The 20,993-nt window shown below is 44.8% G+C and overlaps 1 protein-coding gene across 2 annotated transcripts; it reads left to right on the top strand.

Annotated features, from left to right (window-relative positions):
* The first annotated feature begins 4,983 nt into the window (after positions 1 to 4,983).
* Positions 4,984 to 16,539, top strand: LOC121571552 (gamma-enolase). Of its 2 annotated transcripts, none has more exons than XM_045221914.1 (12): positions 4,984 to 5,090; positions 7,237 to 7,322; positions 7,665 to 7,760; positions 7,862 to 7,920; positions 8,710 to 8,779; positions 8,940 to 9,073; positions 9,319 to 9,541; positions 10,635 to 10,832; positions 10,996 to 11,197; positions 13,557 to 13,665; positions 13,795 to 13,853; positions 15,793 to 16,539. In XM_045221914.1, exons 2-12 carry the CDS (start codon positions 7,238 to 7,240, stop codon positions 15,860 to 15,862), a joined length of 1,305 nt encoding a protein of 434 aa, XP_045077849.1. In that variant the 5' UTR covers positions 4,984 to 5,090; position 7,237; the 3' UTR covers positions 15,863 to 16,539. The 2 variants fall into 2 exon arrangements, with proteins under 2 accessions (XP_045077849.1, XP_045077848.1); XM_045221913.1 differs by lacking the exon at positions 4,984 to 5,090 and adding an exon at positions 5,191 to 5,261.
* Positions 16,540 to 20,993: the final 4,454 nt, after the last annotated feature.

Below are 20,993 nucleotides of genomic sequence, written 5' to 3'. Positions count from 1 at the left end.
GAAACCAATGGGTTGGGCCACAGCCAGAACACACCTGGGTGAAGTCGTCGTCACTAGTTACCACATCCACAAAGTCATAAACCCCACCCATTTCTACAATTTCTCTTCTTAAAAGGTGCAATATGCAGAAATCGCTCTGCCGTTTCCTGGTTGCTAGAATTGTAATAGTTCTCCTAATTTAAATTAATGTGACAAAACAAGCAATGTGTAGAGAATCATTGTACCATCTAAACCGCTGTGAAATATTTTCAGTAACCAAAAATAGTGTATTTTCGCTGTTTTTTTAACCTTTATTTAACTAGGTAAGTCAGTTAAGAACAAATTCTTATTTACAATGACGGCCTACACCGGCCAAACCCGGGCCAATTGTGCGCCGCCCTATGGGACTCCCAATCACGGCCAGTTGTGATACAGCCTGGAATCCAACCAGGGGGTCTGTAGTGACGCCTCAAGCACTGAGATGCAGTGCCTTAGACCACTGTGCCACTCGGGAGCCCAATGTAAAAGAAGCTGGTGTAAAAGACGCAAAAACAAAACTTAATAACGGGAAGCATAGAAATAGCGCACAAGAACAGCTCTACAGCTTCTTAGACTTGCTTTCAATGAGAATGACAGATCTATAACTCACATTTCTATGTGAATTTGGTCAGGCCACCCAAAAAGTTACATATTGCAGCTTTAAAATATGATTTTGAACCTTACCTTAACCCTAACCACACTGCTAACCTTTTGCCCAACCCCAACCTTAAGTTAAGCCCAAAAATTATTTTTCCCCCATTAATTTTTGGGATATAGCCCATTTTGGGACTTTGTGGCTGTGCTATCTAGTGGAAACCGGTTAAAGCGGAGGTTTGAAAATTCGTCATTGGCTTTGATACTCTGATTGGTTAGAGACGATCCAATCGCTGACTTTGTTTTGTACAACACCGCTTGTGCCCCTCCTCACCACGAACAACTTCAATGATGGCAATCTCCGACTAAAGTATGTAGTGAACAACAGAGCAGCGGAAGAATTGTGTGAGTCGTCAGGCTAGAGGATAGCAGGGCTGGGGCATGAACCTCCATCTACAAGACAAGCCTGATACCTGTCCTGTACGTACCATAACATTCGGACCTCTTGATGGCAGATCACAGTATAGAATAAATATTTATGGGCCTCCCGAGTGGCGCAGCGGTCTAAGGCACTGCATTGCAGTGTTAGAGGTGTCACTACAGACCCGGATTCGATCCCAGGCTGTGTCGCATGAGGTGGCGGCCAATTGGCCCAGCGTCGACCGGGTTAAGGGAGGGTTTGGCCGGCCAGGATGCCCTTGTCCCATCGCGCTCTAGCGACTCCTTGTGGTGGGCCGGGCGAATGCACGCTTGCTTCAGTCTCCAGTTGTATGGTGTTTCCTCCGACACTTTGATGCGGCTGGCTTCTGGGTTAAACGAGCAGTGTGTCAAGAAGCAGTGCGGCTTGGCAGGGTCATGTTTCAGAGGACGCATGGCTCTTGACCTTCGCCTCTCCCGAGTCCGTAGGGGAGTTGCAGCGATGGGACAATTGGATATCACTAAAAAGTATAAAAATAATAGATATTTATTGTCCATTTTCGAAAGGGCATGACAGCAGTAGCTGGCACCTGATGTATTAATGCCATCATTATTTTTTTTTAACAACAGCCGATGGCCCATAGACCACATCCACCATATTGCTTTTGTCTATCCAATTTCCAGATCAAAATGGAGGACACAGAGACAGGAGGAGCAGGTAGCTGCTTTAGACCACTGATTTGAAGACACCGTTCATTATAAGACCATTGGGTTTTGAACTGTAGTAGCAAGGCAGAAAACAAACAAACAGGGCAAAATACATCTGGACAATGTGGAGCTAGTGTAATGTATTAGGTAGTATAGGAATTCTGCAGTCTTTCGATACACCTGCAAACTAAGCTACCCATGCTTAGCCTACACACTGAACAGCTGTTGGCATACCCCCTCATCATCCAGAATCCACCTATGGAAAGAAATGTGTCGATGATTCTTAACTGGAGTCTGGAAACTATAGACGATAATTAGAAGCTAGAGCATTAACACCAAGGCATTATTTCAAATCATGGCTATGAATACAATTTGTGTGTATTTGTGAATCTCTCTTTCTATTTCCTTTGCTTTCTCTCTCCATCCATTGCCCCACACACATACACACACACACGCACATGCTGCCCTAGGAGAGGAGTCCATGCAAACTCCCCTAGCTGTTACACTGGCTCTCTTTCTACTGGCAACCCATCCACCCCTGTGCCTCCCCTGACATCTGCACCTCCTCTGGCTCCCTCTGTCCTCACAAATAACATAGACGCACACAGGCACACACACATTCCAAAAGGAAAATAAGAAATGAGAGGAAGGAGGATGGGACAGGAGCAGCTGTGTGGACTGAAACAGAGGTTGGAGAACCAGACGTGTGACGAGAGGGCGGACATACTGTCAATCAACCATGATTAAAATAGTAGTTGGATAGAGTTGGAGAGAAGCACTTTCCCTGTACATCTCTCTCTCTCCCTCTGCTCTTTGCCCTCCTCTCTCCCCCCTCCCCCATTTTCTCTTTCGCTCTCGCTCTCTCGCTCTCGCTCTCTCTCTCTGAGTGAGATGGGTGTCAAGGACATTGTTGTTGTATTCCAAAGATAATCCCATTAAACTTGGCCATTTAATTATAGAATTATAGATATCTAACTCCTCTGTCTAGGCATACCCCTTTAAACACACACACACGTACATGCATGCGCAGAAATGCACACTTTCACTGACATACACACAAATGCACATACACACTACTTCCACACTATTTCACCCTAACCTCCTGTCTATCTGTATAACCGTCAAGCGGTCCTAAAACATTAAACCCCTCCAGTAATCAACAACTTGCCATTTTTAAGGACATGACATTTCATGGATGCTTTTGCATATAAGCATATTTTAAAGCAAAAATACATTTGAAATGTTTTGGTATTTCTGTGTAATTGTTCTCTTACAGCTTATAAACATATTTTTCAAATGTAACACCCATCTAGTACATTTACATTTAAGTCATTTAGCAGACGCTCTTATCCAGAGCGACTTACAAATTGGTGCATTCAACTTATGATAGCCAGTGGGACAACTACCTTTTTAAAAAAATGGGGGGTGGGGGAAGAAGGATTACTTTATACTATTCCAGGTATTCCTTAAAGAGGTAGGGTTTCAAGTGTCTCCGGAAGGTGGTCAGTGACTCCGCTGTCCTGGCGTCGTGGGGGAGCTTGTTCCACCATTGGGGTGCCAGAGCAGCGAATAGCTTTGACTGGGCTGAGTGGGAACTGTGCTTCCGTAGAGGTAGGGGAGCTAGCAGGCCAGAGGTGGATGAACGTAGTGCCCTCGTTTGGGTGTAGGGTCTGATCAGAGCCTGAAGGTAAGGAGGTGCCGTTCCCCTCACAGCTCCGTAGGCAAGCACCATGGTCTTGTAGTAGATGCGAGCCTCAACTGGAAGCCAGTGGAGTGTGCGGAGGAGCGGGGTGACATGAGAACCCCCCCCCCATTGCCTCCAGAACAGCCTGAATTTTTTGGGGCATGGAAACATTGCTCAATTGGTATCAAAGGACCTAACATGTGCCAGGAAAACATTCCCCACACCATTACACCACCACCACCAGCCTATACCGTTGACACCAGGCAGGATGGGTCCATAGACTCATGCTGTTTACGCCAAATCCCGACTCTGCCATGACACAACAGGAACCGGGATTTGTTGGACCAGGCAATGTTTTTCCACTCCTCAATTGTCCAGTGTTGATGATCGTGTCCCCACTGGAGTGGCTTCTTATTGTTTTAAGCTGATAGGATGGGAACCTGGTGTGGTTGTCTGCTGCAATACCCCTTCTGTGACAAGGATCGACGAGTTGTGCATTCCAAGATATGCATCCAATATGCGCCGTTATTTGCCTGTTTGCGGCCCACCTGTTAGCTTGCACGATTCTTGCCATTCTCCTTTGACCTCTCTCATCAACAAGCTGTTTTTGCCCACAGGGCTGCTGCTGACTGGATGTTTTCTGTTTGTCGCACTATTCTCGGTAAACCCTAGACACTGTTGTGTGTGAAAATCCCGTCAGTTTCTGAGATACTGGAAGAGGCGCGCCTGGCACCGACGATCATACCACGCTCAAAGTTGTATAGGTGACTCGTTTTGCCCATGCTAACATTCAATCGAGCAGTAACTGAATACCTCGATGCCTGTCTGCCTGCTTTATATAGTAAGCCACGGCCACGTGACTCACTGTCTGGAGGAGCGATCCATTTTCGTGAACGGGGTGGTGTACGTAATAAACTGGCCACTGAGTGTATAAGAAATGGGATACACTGTAGGTGCATCATTGCTGTGCCTGTGTTTGTGGTCCTCTGTAGCTCAATTGGTAGAGCATGGCGCTTGTAACGCCAGGGTAGTGGGTTCGATCCCCGGGACCACCCATACGTAAAAATGTATGCACACATGACTGTAAGTTACTTTGGATAAAAGCGTCTGCTAAATGGCATGTTATTATTATTATTATTATTTAGTATAGATTATGTAATAGTGTATATGGACGGTGCCTTCTATACCGACTACACTGCCTTTACAAGATCATGAAAGAGAGAGAGAGATGAGAGTGGAGAGATGAGAGAGATGAAGCTAGATGAGAGAGGGAAAGAGAGAGAAGGGGGTAGACAGACCCCTTCCACTTCTTCCTTCCCCTCTCTATTTTTACAGCTGATTTGCAGTTCCAAATGCAGTACCCTGTCTTTTTCTCTCCGATCCACCTCTCCTCCATCCCTCTTTCCGTCTAATTAGTCAATCCCCTTGACCTCCCCCTCCTCACTCTCTTCCCTCTCTCTCTCCTCTTTTCTCAGCATCTTATTGTGAGTCATCCTGTCATCCCCTCCCCCTTCTGTCACACATTTTACCCCCTCCCTCTGTTTTCCTCCTCTTTGCTCTCCCTCTCTCTCCGTTTCTCCCCCTCCCTCTCTCTGTTTCTCTCCCTCTCTCTCCATCTCTCTCCAGTATTTTCTGGCTAGCCCTATTAGGCGGAACACACAGACGGCAGGTAATGATGGAAAATCCTAATTCTCTTCCTCTCTCTTTTTTCATTCTCCAGACTGTGTTCCGTCATCCCCTGTTTCATTCCTGCATCTTGTATTGATTGCATCCCAGTAGCAGAGATGTGCTGTGTTGGAGTGGGTCGGGGTGATGATGCTGCTGCTTCTTGCCTAGTTCTGTATGTGAGGAGTTACGGTTGTGTATGCTAACTAATGTGTCAGCCCTGGCTCTGGGTTCTAGGTATTTTATTGATTCACTGTGTGTGTGTGTGTGTGTGTGTGTGTGTGTGTGTGTGTACTGTATGTACGTGCATGTCAGTTTCTATTAGAGCATTTTTGTTCTTTACCGGTGCCTCTGTGCATGATCTGTGTGTGTGTGTGGAGAAAAATGTGATTGTGATTGCGCTAGCATGTGCGTGTGTGTGTGTGTGTGTGTGTCTATGAGGCAGGGAGAGGAAGGGAGAGCTCTACACGTCTCTGTGTGTGTGTGTGTGTTTGAGAGACAGTGAATGGGAGGGAAAGAGCCTTGAATGTCTGTATCAGTATGTGTACGATGCGTGTGTACAGTGAACGTGTGAGAGAGAGAGGAAGAGGGATAGTGTCAGCGTCTGTAAAAGTGTGTGTGTGCGCCGTGCGTTTGACCGCTCTCCATGCATCTGTGTCACCGTGTCCAATCGGTGCCAATCCTGCGAAAATAAGCCTTCTGCTTCTCTCTCTCTCCCTGCTCTCCTTTATACCCAAGCATCCCTCTCTCCTCCTCAATCTCTGAATCTCCTCTGTTCTTCAGCCAAAAGGAGGGATTTAATTATTTATCTATTTTTTTCACCATCGCCCCAACCCCTCCCCTTCTCCGTCTCTCTGGGTATTTATGCTGAGTGCTGCAATCTACAGTAGGTTCGGTGTGGACATGGGTGTCCTCATACGGCAAGCTGCTGGGGAGGAGGGGTTATGTAACTTACGGCTGCATTCATATATGAGTCACGAAAATGGGGCTGATTGGCTGAAAGTGGATAGGGATTTATGCATATTGTGGCACCATTAAATTAAAAGCATTTCAACGAAGAACATATGGTTAAATAAATTCATAGTGACTGAAAATATAGGGCTGAAAGGAATGTATGATATATTTCTGCGCCACAAAAATGTCAGTGAAAAACATACAGCGACATTCATACATCTATAGACGGCAATGTATGGGGCTGACAGAATGAGGGGGTTGTCATAGAATAGAACTGTAAGTGTACAGGGACTTATTTTAGCATGTTATTCAATGCACAATATTTCAGTTGTCATTTCAGTGACATTTCATTTCAGCTGCTGCAACATTTGTCTTTTTGTGAAGACAGGAGATTACATAGCTGTGCAGTTCTTTAGGGATCCTTTGTTATTTTGATGAAAATAAATGAGCAATTAGCAACAATAACTATTAGGGGCTAATTACTATTAATAAGGAAAATGATAATGACATCATATGGTACACAATAGGGCAGGGATGGGCAACTTTGATGGTGAACTCATCATGAGGGGCCGCAGTGGCTCGTGGATCTGCATACCCACACATGCAGTCAGAGCCGGTCCTGCATATTTTTCTCTCCGCCCCATGGCAAAATGAGTAGAATTACATGACATTTGTTATAAAATTGCAAAACCTTCTCTCCTGTGGATTTCTGGATATAAGGCTTGTCATGGTGAGCTGGGCGCTGACAGTCCAATCTTGACCAATGGCAGTGATGGATTCCCTGTGTCTCATGGAGTCGTGAGCCAGGTGACTAGGAACGATGTCGTCATTTAGCTTGAGTCACTGACCACAGATTCCACAACTCTCAGGTCTGATAGCGGCATAGTGTCTGAGTGAGCCATGTTTTAGCATCATGAACTTGAATTCAGATAGTCTGGTCCTTTTACCATGGTAGTAGCGCCATCTAACCTTCTGGTACACGATGCATTGTAAAATCAATTACATTCGTACTGTTTGATGTCTTGCAACTTTACATGGTGGAACTCTCTCATAAATCATGATGGGATATAGCAATCGTAATGTCACACTCTGCACACTTAATTTGCACTTCCATTATGCACTTCCTTACTGTATGTGCAAATGCAATGGTAAAAATAAATCTCTTTCTCTCCTTCCTTTCTCTCTCTCTTTCACAGGATGTCGATTGTGAGCATCATTGCGAGGGAGATCCTGGACTCCCGAGGAAACCCCACTGTGGAGGTGGACCTGTGCACAGAGAAAGGTGACACCTCTCATTCCTGTCTGCAAAGCTGAGCATCACACCATACAAAGAGCGCTAAGATTAGCCAAAAGCTATGATACATTCTTAAGAGCATCACCTATTCTTTCTCTTACTATATAATTCCCCTCCAACGTTACTCTCTCTATTGCCATCTTTTACACCTCCCTCCCCTTGCCTTCTCTCTCTTTCTCTCTCTCTCTCTCTCCCTTATCTCTCCTCTTTCTCTCTCGCTCTCTCTCTTTCTCTCTCTCCCTCCTCTCTCTCTCTCTCTGTCTCTCTCTCTCTCTCTCTCTCTCTCTCTCTACCTCTCTCTCTCTCCGTCTCTCTCTCTGTCTCTCTCAGGTCTTTTCAGGGCTGCAGTGCCCAGTGGAGCGTCCACAGGCATCTATGAGGCTCTAGAGCTGAGGGATGGAGACAAGAGCCGCTACAAGGGCAAAGGTTTGTTTGTGTGCATGTATATCTAATGCTTGAGTAAACAGAATGATTTTTGTTCCTCCTTCACCATCTTCTCTCCTATCCGCCTTCTTTCTCTGATCTAGGTGTACTCAAGGCAGTGGGCCACATCAATGACACTCTGGCTCCTGCCCTCATAGCATCGGTGAGTTGGAGACTGTGTTTTGTCAGCTAGGTGACAGTGATCATGTTTTAGTGTGAGTACATATTGATCTGCAGATAACCATCGCCTCCGGATGGACTTTCAAGAAGCTGAGTGGATGTGATTAACCTATCCAGACAGGCGTTGATAAACAAATGTGTGAAGATGGACCAAAGACAGTGGAAGAAAAAAAGAAAATATGTTTTATTGTCACAAACACCAGATAGGTGCAGTGAAATGTGTATGGGGATGTGTTGGTATGAGTGAGTAAGAGCATGGAGTAATTGTTCTGTGTGTGTGTGTGTGTGTGTGTGTCTTATTGTTTGTGTGTGTGTATTTATGATTCAGACAGCTGCGCCACAGACAGAGAGAGAGATTTATGCTGAGGCAGATGTTAGTGGAAAATCAATCTTAGGATGCAGCCAGCCAGTAAAAACACATTGCTGCAACGTACGAAAATCACATTGCCATTTTGCTGCACTTTTACAATGTGTATATATAGAATGCATATAGAAATGAGCTGAACATCTTACAACTCATTGATGTTGTACTCTGATTCTATACAAGCAAATCTGTTATATCTATGATATGTGCAAGAGGTAATACTTTTGAGGGTTTGGCTCAGTTCAAAGGTGGCTAAAAATATGAGATCTTTCTTGTGTGCAGTTGCCATATGTTGCGGGTTATCCGTCCATTTGTTGAAGAACAGAATTGGTCCTCGATTACTTACCAATTTAAATAACGTTTTAATATGCTAATAAATGAGTTGTGTAAATATGATGTGTCCCATAGGGTATCAGTGTTGTGGAGCAGGAGCAACTGGACAACACGATGATAGAAATGGACGGCACAGAGAACAAGTGTGAGTCTCCAGGCTCCTACCAAAGAAACAGATAAAATGTGTCAAGCTGTATCCCCTGATCAATTCAGGTCCACCATTAACTGAGAGAATGGGCTTTTGTCTGAACCTAGATTTTGGTAGCCCTTTTTGGAATTTATCGCATTTCCTTCCTCGTCGACAGCTCAGTTTGGTGCTAATGCTATCCTGGGAATCTCCCTGGCCATTTGCAAGGCTGGTGCAGCAGAGAAAGAGGTCCCCCTGTACCGTCACATCGCTGACTTGGCAGGAAACACAGAGCTGGTGCTGCCAGTTCCAGTAAGACAAACACTACTTATGTAACTGTCATATCAGAGGAGAAGGAGGTGTAGCAGTAGCATAATAACAATAATGAACACTGAAACAGTCATTGTGTAAATGGTTTTACCATAATGGTACGTATGATAAAAACAACATATACTGTATCGAGAAGAAAAAAAAAGGGAAATGTACTGCACCATAGCTGCTGAACATGGGTATTGGCCTAACTGCTAATTCCATCTGTCTCCTCATCTCCTTTCCAGGCGTTCAACGTGATCAACGGCGGCTCCCACGCGGGCAACAAGCTAGCCATGCAGGAGTTCATGGTACTTCCTGTCGGGGCGGAGTCTTTCAGGGACGCGCTACGGGTGGGCTCTGAGCTGTACCACACGCTCAGGGGGGTGATCCAGGAGAAGTATGGCCAGGACGCTACCAACGTTGGCGACGAGGGGGGATTCGCCCCCAATATCCTGGAGAACAGTGAGGGTAAGTGTAGCAGAGTTGATTTAGAATCACAGTCCTGTGAGGGGCAGACCTGCCTGAGACCTGTAAGCTCAATTGTCACTCTCGGACCACAGGTATTTTATTGATATAATGGTTAAGACGTTGGATTCCCGAGCGAGACATCCGCGGTACAACTCCAACCATAGGATATCCATGGCACTTTACCTCTATCTTGGGTCGTGTTCATTACACACCAAACATAAGAAAGCGGTCTGGACTTTTTCTTTTCTGTTTCAAAACATTTTGCTATGTGCCCCACTGAACATGACTCTGGTAACCCTTTGAACAGAGTTAAAATAATACATTCTCTTGGGGGCACTTTGAAAATAGTGGACTGTGCCAATGTTCATATTTTCAACACTTTTGGTTGCCCACATTCTGTATGTGCATTTACACCAATAGACAAATCTTCTCACCCACGATCTAGTCTAGTCTGCAATGTCTATGGGAAAACAGCAGCCATAAATCTAACATGGTGTTACAGATAAAATCATAAACAGTGTCTGCCCATCTGTATGCTTGTCACGATATGTCCTCAAGGCTTGCTTTTCTCACATTTCCCAACAGCCAAGGAAATGTGTATCAGATGATCTTTGAACTAACAGTGTGTGAGCGCTTAAGCTTGTACTTGAGCTTGCGTTGGTGTGTGTGTGTGTGATAACCCTGGGCCTTGGGCTAAGAATGATTTGAAGAAGTAGCTAGGTGTGACAGAAAGTCAACCCTGGCAAGATCAAAAAGAGGTGTGAAAAGCCTGAAGGAGTGTCAGCTGTAGCCTCTTAGAATAGATTTTGGTCTGTAGTATCTCTCTAGCATCTAGAACAGAATCAGTGTGTATTCTTGCAACCTTTCTGCCTCACTCTCAACCCCACTCCAGCTTGGATACTTGACTATTTCTGCACTCAGCAACACAGCAGCATCATCTCATCAAACAAGGAACAAGACAAGTTGTCTAAAGCAGAAACAGAGTGGTTCAGAGGCAAGATAGAGTCTACCTTCCTCTCTCGTTCTCGATCTCCGCCCAACACTTATCATCTTTCTTTCCTTCCCTCCTCCCTCTTTCCGTCTCTCCTTTCAGCGTTGGAGCTGATAAAGACAGCCATCGAGAAAGCAGGCTTCACGGATAAGGTGGTGATTGGGATGGATGTGGCGGCGTCCGAGTTCTACCGCGAGGGGAAGTACGACCTGGACTTCAAGTCTCCTCCGGACGCTGACAGACACATCAGCGGAGAGGAGCTGTCAGACATCTACCAAAGCTTTGTTAACGACTACCCAGGTAGGCAAATGGTTATCTGACACCTATTAGATTCCTAATTCAATCTAACATGAATTTGATTGATTGATTTTATTTGAGAGTTTAAAAAATACATATACTCACACAGTGCATACATTTTTTTTAACTAGTCAGAGATAACACAAAACCCTTGTCCCCTTTGTAGTGGTGTCCATCGAGGACCCGTTTGACCAGGACGACTGGGCCGCCTGGTCCCGCCTCACCGCTTCCGTGGGCATCCAGGTTGTCGGGGACGACCTGACGGTGACCAATCCCAAGAGGATAGAGAAGGCTGCCGAGGAGCGGGCCTGCAACTGCCTACTGCTCAAAGTCAACCAGATCGGCTCTGTCACTGAAGCCATCCAGGCGTAAGTGACCCACGTCACATGACCCCACGTCACACAAAATGTGTGCTGTTGGGGGTACTGGAGGACCGGAGTTTGGGACCACTGATGTAGGTAGTAGAGGTCTTCACGGATCCACCTGTACCTGAACACCCGAGACCCGATCCGGGACCCGAGCGGGTCCAGATCCAGAATTCTAAATAATGTCACAGGTCTGGGTTGGATCTGATATGATTGTCACGGGTCTCGGATATGTGTAATTTTAACTGACTTGTCCGGAAGGGCCCATACAGATCCGAACGCGACTGCTGCAGTAGAGGAATGTTGTAATTTATGCTGCTGCTCCTGCTTTTCACCAGAGTGGAGCGTGGCGCGTGTAGCTTGTTGTTGGCCAATCATGAGTCATCAAAGCGGCAGTAGGCAACAGTTATATAGAGCCTCGCTCTATGTGTAGCAAAAGTTAGTCATCTAATCAATGGAGGATGGACGGAATTAAAGTGAAAGGAAACGGATAGGCTACAATGACCAAGAGCCATCAGGTAGGCTGCTACTTAATATTTTGAATGGAGTTGTTATTTGTAACTGTAGGACTGTAAAGTGGATGCACTGCAGCCTCAGTGAGTTGTTGTTATTTGTAATTGTAGGATTAGAAAGCGCATGCGCTGTAGCTAGCGTTAGTTAGCTTAACTAGCTTCTCCCGGTTTGATGCAGTCAAGACCGGTACGACGTAATCATATTTGATTATAAATAACCTAGCTTTGGCAGCTATTAGTCTACTATAGCGCGAGTCGGTTTGGTCGGTTTCCGTCTCTCGCTCCCTCCTCCCTGTGTCACTCGCTCACAGTACCGCCCCTCCCAGCTCGAGGTAATAAAGTAGCTTAAAAAATGACTTTTCTGCTGCTTCCCTCACTCGGATCGGACCGGGTCTGGATCCGACCAGGTCTATACAGAACAGGTCTAGTTGTCATCGGGTCGGTTCGGAACGGGTCTCTATATTTACATTTTTTATTTATGCGTGTTGGGTCCGGGTGGGAAAGCCCCAGGTCCATTTAGGAACGGTCCAAAATACCTCTAGTAGGTAGGGTTCAAGTAAAGTGTGATGTCATTCATACACATTTATGTAACTGTCAATCATCACGTCTGTCTCTTGGCAAGGTTGGAAGTCCTTGAGAAAGAGATGTCAATCTCAATGGCAGTTACATGCTCAAATAAAATATAATTGAATGAAGAAAATAATTAGCTTTTTTACATTCATATGATCGTCAATCAGTCATATTTATATAGCCAACCCTTTACTTCCATCTATATACCTGTCAAATGTTACAACACTCATAGCCATCAATCATTTACATTTTACAGCTATCCATCATCTATAACTGTTGTCAATCTTGACCGTAAGTACAGCCAACAGTCATTCAAAGTTGTTCAATTAGAATGGATTAATATAGCCATCATTTACATTTAAGTCATTTAGCAGACGCTCTTATCCAGAGCGACTTACAAATTGGTGCATTCAATTTAGGATAGCCAGTGGGACAACCACATCTTGATCACAGTAAGTACACTTCTTCAAACAAGCAGCTGTGAGCAAAGTCAGTGCAATCAGGGACAACTACATCTCGATCACAATAAGTACATTTCTTTAAACAAGTCAGTGCTAGCAGGTGAAATAAGTCAGGTGTTAGTTTAGACAAAAGACAGTGGTAGTAAAGGGGGGGTAGAAGCATTACTTTATACTATTCCAGGTATTCCTTAGAGGTAGGGTTTCAAGTGTCTCCGGAAGGTGGTCAGTGACTCCGCTGTCCTGGCGTCGTGGGGGAGCTTGTTCCACCATTGGGGTGCCAGCGTAGCAAATAGCTTTGACTGGGCTGAGCGGGAACTGTGCTTCCGTAGAGGTAGGGGGGCTAGCAGACAGAGGTGGATGAACGTAGTGCCCTCGTTTGGGTGTAGGGTCTGATCAGAGCCTGAAGGTAAGGAGGTGCCGTTCCCCTCACAGCTCCGTAGGCAAGCACCATGGTTTTGTAGTAGATGCGAGCTTCAACTGGATGCCAGTGGATTGTGCGGAGGAGCGGGGTGACGTGAGAGAACTTGGGAAGGTTGAACACCAGACGGGCTGCAGCGTTCCATCAATCACTTAGAATCCTACATTCATTGAACTATCCTTTTAGTACCCTCTCTGATAGTCTATCGCCCACACCCCACCTATCCTCGGTCTGTCTCACGCTTTTTCTACTCTCCATCTCTCTCTATCCCTCTCTCTTTATATCTCTTGCTCGCTCTCTGTTTCTCTATCCCTCTCTCTATCTCCCTGTGTGTTTCTTTATCACTCTATATATATCTGCCTGACACCTTCTCTCTCTCCCTCTCCTTCGCTCTCTCTCAGGTGTAAGCTAGCCCAAGCCAATGGCTGGGGGGTGATGGTCAGTCACCGTTCAGGAGAGACAGAGGACACTTTCATCGCTGACCTAGTGGTGGGGCTCTGCACTGGACAGGTAAACACTCACTCACAGAGACATGCAGAGCGTTCCACATAGACACAGAAGACCCTGACCGTTATACAAATCTGACCACAAAATTGTATCGCTTTCACGAAATCTCTTCTAATTCTCTCTCTCTCTCAGATTAAGACAGGAGCACCATGTAGATCTGAGAGGCTGGCCAAGTACAACCAGCTCATGAGGTCAGTGGTCAAACATGATCCTCTAGCTATTCAGTGGCTTATATTGCTTCTTGAAAGAAAAGAAAGGTTAAATAAGGATTTTTAAGCCTTGAGACATGGGATTGTGTATGTGTGCCATTCAGAGGGTGAATGGACAAGAAAAAAATACACTGAACAAAAATAGTATTTTTCTGTCTGTGATAAAGCCCTTTTGTGGGGAAAAACTCATTCTGATTGGCTGGGCCTGGCTCCCCAGTGGGTGGGCCTATGCCCTCCCAGCCTACCAATGGCTGCACCCTGCCCAATCATGCGAAATCCATAGATTAGGGCCTAATTTATTTATTTCAATTGACTGATTTCCTTATAGGAAATAGTTGCATGTTGCGTTTTATATTTTTGCTCAGTATATTTATGTGCCTTTGAACGGGGTATGGTAGTAGGTGCTAGGCACACCGGTTTGAGTGTGTCAAGAACTGCAACACTGCTGGGTTTTTCACGCTCAACAGTTTCCCGTGTGTATCAAGAATGGTCCAGCACCCAAAGGACATCCAGCCAACGGCAGGACAGTGGTCGAAAATGGGTCATTGATGAAAGAGGACAAAGGACGCTGACACGAATTTGTGCAGAGCAACAGACGGGCTACAGTTAGTCAACTGACAGTCCAGTACAACGTTGGTGCTCAAAGACCCATAAAAGAATGCACAACTCGTCGTACCTTGACACGAATGGGGTATGGCAGCCGACAACCGTACAGAGTTCAACTTCTTTCAGCAAAAAAAAAGAAACTGAGGTTGAAGTGGGCTAAGGAACGAAAACACTGGACACAGGGAAATTGGAAAAACATTGCTTGGTCTGATGAATCTCGGTTCCTGCTGGCAGGACTAGGGTATGGCGAAAACCACATGAGTACATGCTTCCATCATGCCAACATTGCATGCTGGTGGTGTGATGGTGTGTTTTCATCCTTGATAAAAGTGGAGCAACGTTTGAATGCCACAGGATATCCTAATGTTTTGTACACTCAGTGTATTTCCATAAACACTGCATCTCAAAGGAATAGTAATACACTTCTATGTTTATTATTGCATGTAATCATATACTAACATATACTGTAGTTATACTGTGTAGAGACCAATAAGCTACTGTTACAGGTCAACAATCCCTAAAAGTATGAATAGGAGTAGGACGACGTTGCCCCTAGACACTGATCAAACGTTCGTTTTACCTTCCACCTTGAATGGTCGATGGTCAGGTTAGCATTTATTTACTGTAAACTGAACCTAGACCTGTACCTGCATATAAGGCCAGCTTTCACCTTGATTGTGACCGTAGTAGCCAAGAGTGTAGCCAAGAGCGTATTCCCACATAAACGAGCGTCACCGAGCTAATTGCTGTGACACGCATGCTAACAACATGCCAATGTCACCCCATGTGTGAGAGCCAGTCAGTGCGGACAGCACTTGGGATCCGCTCAGGATAATCCCATTGGGCTCTTAGCAGGGCAGGGGGGGAGGGCCTCTTACCCAATCACAGCAGCTTTAACCCATAACAGTCACTATAACACCCTGATCACTGGGTTAATGGTCCAGGTAGAAGTTACAAGTTGCATAGATCTAGAATCCGATTGCATGACTCCTAATAACAGCTCCTATAACCCCTGATGATCACTGGGTTAATAATTGCAGGTGGAGGTGTATGTAACCACAGATCTAGGATCTGATTGCCCAATCACAGCAGCATTAACCAATAATGGCTACTATATTTCCCTGATCACTGGGTAAATAGGTGCAGGTAGAAGTCGCCGCCTAACCTAACCACAGATCTAGGTTCAGATTGCCTGGACTTTTACCTTGAACATATGGATGTCAGATGCAAATTCAGTTCAGATGCATTTACCTGTTGTATTATTGAACACGCAGTTCTCTTTTTCTCTCTTTGTCCATTCTGTTGGTCTCTTTAGGATCGAGGAGGAGTTGGGGGATCAAGCTCGCTTTGCAGGCTATAACTTCAGAAACCCCACTGCCCTGTGAGACCAGACAGACAGACAGACAGACATACCAACTACATTCAGAGCCTCTAAGCTACATACACAGAAGAACTACAGGGTAACATTAAAGATGCACAGTTACTCTGATTTTGAGACACATAGACTGATAGACTGACGGACCGACAGACAGACACAAACGTGCACATAGAGACACACAAGTGTAGATATGAAGCCTGAACACACATAAGACTGAGATGAGTGTCAAAGAAAAAAGAGAGAATTAAATACACACAAATAAAAAATTTAATACACACCGCTGTACACGAAAAAAGCAACACTCCGACTGATGGCTGACAAGGACAGACTAACTAGGCTGACTGAGAAAAAAAAGAATACATATTGTATTGCACAGTTGTTTGCTCTCATTCACCCATGATGAAACAAAACTGCACTCTCCCTCCTTCATCCCCCTCTCCTCTTTTCTGGCTCTGCAGTCGTCCCTCGTTCTTGTTGTTTCTTGGTTACCTCCACAGTCCCTCTCCGGGTGTTGCTATGATTGCAGAAATTGGCCTGTTCCTCCATGCTTGAAGTCCCTGTTTCCCGTTTCCCTACTTTCCTTTGGTTCCTCTGTCAATAGAATTGCTGTTGTAAGACAGAACTTCTATCATGAAGAAAAAAATATATGTGAAATAAAATTATGGTAATTTACTGTTTCAATCACATTGGTGTTGTCTGTTTTTTAAATTATTAATATCAGTGTTGTACAAATCTAGGATCAGCTTACCCTCCCCTAATCTTAATGTGATGGACATTTTAATGTTGTTGCTTTTCTATTCTATACATTTATATGTTCTATGTTTGTGCTTTTCTATAAACCAATTTCTGTGTTCATGCAAGTGACTGACTGAACGAATCCTCACTATCAGTAGCTGCAATTTGGCAGTACACCCAGACCTTTGTTTTGAGAACAGAAGATATCTCAGTTCCAAGGTCTCAGCTTAGAGAGAAGAAGCCTAGTTAGGTATTGGTCTGTCACATGTTATGAACCAGTATTGGTCGGTCACATGAACGAAACAAAATGCTAATGCTGAATTAATTATGCTAAATCATGCAAATACACAGTGGCTTGCGAAAGTATTCACCCCCCTTGGCATTTTTCCTCTTTTGTTGCCTTACAACCTGGAATTAAAATAGATTTTTTTGGGGTTTGTATAATTTGATTTACACAACATGCCTACCACTTTAAAGATGCAAAATATTTTTTATTGTGAAACAAAGAACTTGAGCGTACATAACTATTCAGCCCCCCCAAGGTCAATACTTTGTAGAGCCACCTTTTGCAGCAATTACAGCTGCAAGTCTCTTGGGGTATGTCTCTATAAGCTTGGCACATCTAGCCACTAGGATTTTTGCCCATTCTTCAAGGCAAAACTGCTCCAGCTCCTTAAAGTTGGATGGGTTCCACTGGTGTACAGCAATCTTTAAGTCATACCACAGATTCTCAATTGGATTGAGGTCTGGGCTTTGACTAGGCCATTCCAAGACATTTAAATGTTTCCCCTTAAACCACTCGAGTGTTGCTTTAGCAGTATGCTTAGGGTCATTGTCCTGCTGGAAGGTGAACCTCAGTCCCAGTCTCAAATCTCTGGAAGACTTAAACAGGTTTCCCTCAAGAATTTCCCTGTATTTAGCGCCATCCATCATTCCTTCAATTCTGACCATTTTCCCAGTCCCTGATGATGAAAAACATCCCCACAGCATGATGCTGCCACCACCATGCTTCACTGTGGGGATGGTGTTCTCGGGGTGATGAGAGGTGTTGGGTTTGCGCCAGACATAGCGTTTTCCTTGATGGCCAAAAAGCTCAATTGTAGTCTCATCTGACCAGAGTACCTCCTTCCATATCTTTGGGGAGTCTCCCACATGCCTTTTGGCGAATATCAAACGTGTTTGCTTATTTCTTTCTTTAAGCAATGGCTTTTTTCTGGCCACTCTTCTGTAAAGCCCAGCTCTGTGGAGTGTACGGCTTAAAGTGGTCCTATGGACAGATACTCCAATCTCCGATGTGGAGCTTTGCAGCTCCTTCAGGGTTATCTTTGGTCTCTTTGTTGCCTCTGATTAATGCCCTCCTTGCCTGGTCCGTGAGTTTTGGTGGGCGGCCCTCTCTTGGCAGGTTTGTTGTGGTGCCATATTCTTTCAATTTTTTAATAATAATAATAATAATAATAATAATAATAATAATAAGGGATTTAATGGTGCTCTGTGGGATGTTCAAAGTTTTTATAACCCAACCCTGATCTGTACTTCTCCACAACTTTGTCCATGACCTGTTTGGAGAGCTCCTTGGTCTTCATGGTGCCCCTTGCTTAGTGGTGTTGCACACTGAGGCCATTCAGAACAGGTGTGTGTATACAGTGGGGAGAACAAGTATTTGATACACTGCCGATTTTGCAGGTTTTCCTACTTACAAAGCATGTAGAGGTCTGTAATTTTTATCATAGCGACACTTCAACTGTGAGAGACGGAATCTAAAACAAAAATCCAGAAAATCATATTGTATGATTTTTAAGTAATTAATTTGCATTTTATTGCATGACATAAGTATTTGATCACCTACCAACCAGTAAGAATTCCGGCTCTCACAGACCTGTTAGTTTTTCTTTAAGAAGCCCTCCTGTTCTCCACTCATTACCTGTATTAACTGCACCTGTTTGAACTCGTTACCTGTATAAAAGACACCTGTCCACACACTCAATCAAACAGACTCCAACCTCTCCACAATGGCCAAGACCAGAGAGCTGTGTAAGGACATCAGGGATAAAATTGTAGACCTGCACAAGGCTGGGATGGGCTACAGGACAATAGGCAAGCAGCTTGGTGAGAAGGCAACAACTGTTGGCGCAATTATTAGAAAATGGAAGAAGTTCAAGATGACGGTCAATCACCCTCGGTCTGGGGCTCCATACAAGATCTCACCTCGTGGGGCATCAATGATCATGAGGAAGGTGAGGGATCAGCCCAGAACTACACAGCAGGACCTGGTCAATGACCTGAAGAGAGCTGGGACCACAGTCTCAAAGAAAACCATTAGTAACACACTACGCCGTCATGGATAAAAATCCTGCAGCACACGCAAGGTCCCCCTGCTCAAGCCAGCGCATGTCCAAGCCCGTCTGAAGTTTGCCAATGACCATCTGGATGATCCAGAGGAGGAATGGGAGAAGGTCATGTGGTCTGATGAGACAAAAATATAGCTTTTTGGTCTAAACTCCACTCGCCGTGTTTGGAGGAAGAAGAAGGATGAGTACAACCCCAAGAACACCATCCCAACCGTGAAGCATGGAGGTGGAAACATCATTCTTTGGGGCTGCTTTTCTGCAAAGGGGACAGGACGCCTGCACCGTATTGAGGGGAGGATGGATGGGGCCATGTATCGCGAGATCTTGGCCAACAACCTCCTTCCCTCAGTAAGAGCATTGAAGATGGGTCGTGGCTGGGTCTTCCAGCATGACAACGACCCGAAACACACAGCCAGGGCAACTAAGGAGTGGCACCATAAGAAGCATCAAGGTCCTGGAGTGGCCTAGCCAGTCTCCAGACCTGAACCCAATAGAAAATCTTTGGAGGTAGCTGAAAGTCCGTATTGCCCAGCGACAGCCCCGAAACCTGAAGGATCTGGAGAAGGTCTGTATGGAGGAGTGGGCCAAAATCCCTGCTGCAGTGTGTGCAAACCTGGTCAAGACCTACAGGAAATGTATGATCTCTGTAATTGCAAACAAAGGTTTATGTACCAAATATTAAGTTCTGCTTTTCTGATGTATCAAATACTTATGTCATGCAATAAAATGCAAATTAATTACTTAAAAAATCATACAATGTGATTTTCTGGATTTTTGTTTTAGATTCCGTCTCTCACAGTTGAAGTGTACCTATGATAAAATTACATACCTCTACATGCTTTGTAAGTAGGAAAACCTACTATATATATATATATATATATATATATATATATATATATATATATATATATATATATATATATACACATACATACAGTGAGGGGAAAAAAGTATTTGATCCCCTGCTGATTTTGTACGTTTGCCCACTGACAAAGACATGATCAGTCTATAATGTTAATGGTAGGTTTATTTGAACAGTGAGACAGAATAACAACAAAAAAATACAGAAAAATGCATGTCAAAAATGTTATAAATTGATTTGCATTTTAATGAGGGAAATAAGTATTTGACCCCTCTGCAAAACATGATTTAGTACTTGGTGGCAAAGCCCTTGTTGAAAATCACAGAGGTCAGACGTTTCTTGTAGTTGGCCACCAGGTTTGCACACATCTCAGGTGGGATTTTGTTCCACTCCTCTTTGCAGATCTTCTCCAAGTCATTAAGGTTTCGAGGCTGACATTTGGCAACTCGAACCTTCAGCTCCCTCCACAGATTTTCTATGGGATTAAGGTCTGGAGACTGGCTAGGCCACTCCAATACCTTAATGTGCTTCTTCTTGAGACACTTTGTTGTCTTGGCCGTGTGTTTTGGGTCATTGTCATGCTGGAATACCCATCCACGACCCATTTTCAATGCCCTGGCTGAGGGAAGGAGGTTCTCACCCAAGATTTGACGGTACATGGCCCCGTCCATCGTCCCTTTGATGCGGTGAAGTTGTCCTGTCCCCTTAGCAGAAAAACACCCCCAAAGCATAATGTTTCCACCTCCATGTTTGACGGTGGGGATGGTGTTCTTGGGGTCATAGGCAGCATTCCTCCTCCTCCAAACACGGCGAGTTGAGTTGATGCCAAAGAGCTCCATTTTGGTCTCATCTGACCACAACACTTTCACCCAGTTCTCTGCCAATGAACATCTGAATGATTCAAACTTCAGACGGGCATGTATATGTGCTTTCTTGAGCAGGGGGACCTTGCGGGCGCTGCAGGATTTCAGTCCTTCACGGCGTAGTGTGTTACCAATTGTTTTCTTGGTGACTATGGTCCCAGCTGCCTTGAGATCATTGACAAGATCCTCCCGTGTAGTTCTGGGCTGATTCCTCACCGTTCTCATGATCATTGCAACTCCACGAGGTGAGATCTTGCATGGAGCCCCAGGCCGAGGGAGATTGACAGTTATTTTGTGTTTCTTCCATTTGCGAATAATCACACCAACTGT

This window comes from Coregonus clupeaformis, chromosome 8, assembly GCF_020615455.1.
Source record: "Coregonus clupeaformis isolate EN_2021a chromosome 8, ASM2061545v1, whole genome shotgun sequence".
NCBI lineage: Eukaryota > Metazoa > Chordata > Actinopteri > Salmoniformes > Salmonidae > Coregonus > Coregonus clupeaformis.
Note: the sequence above shows the minus strand (reverse complement) of the source record. Positions and strands in the feature narration are given on the sequence as shown.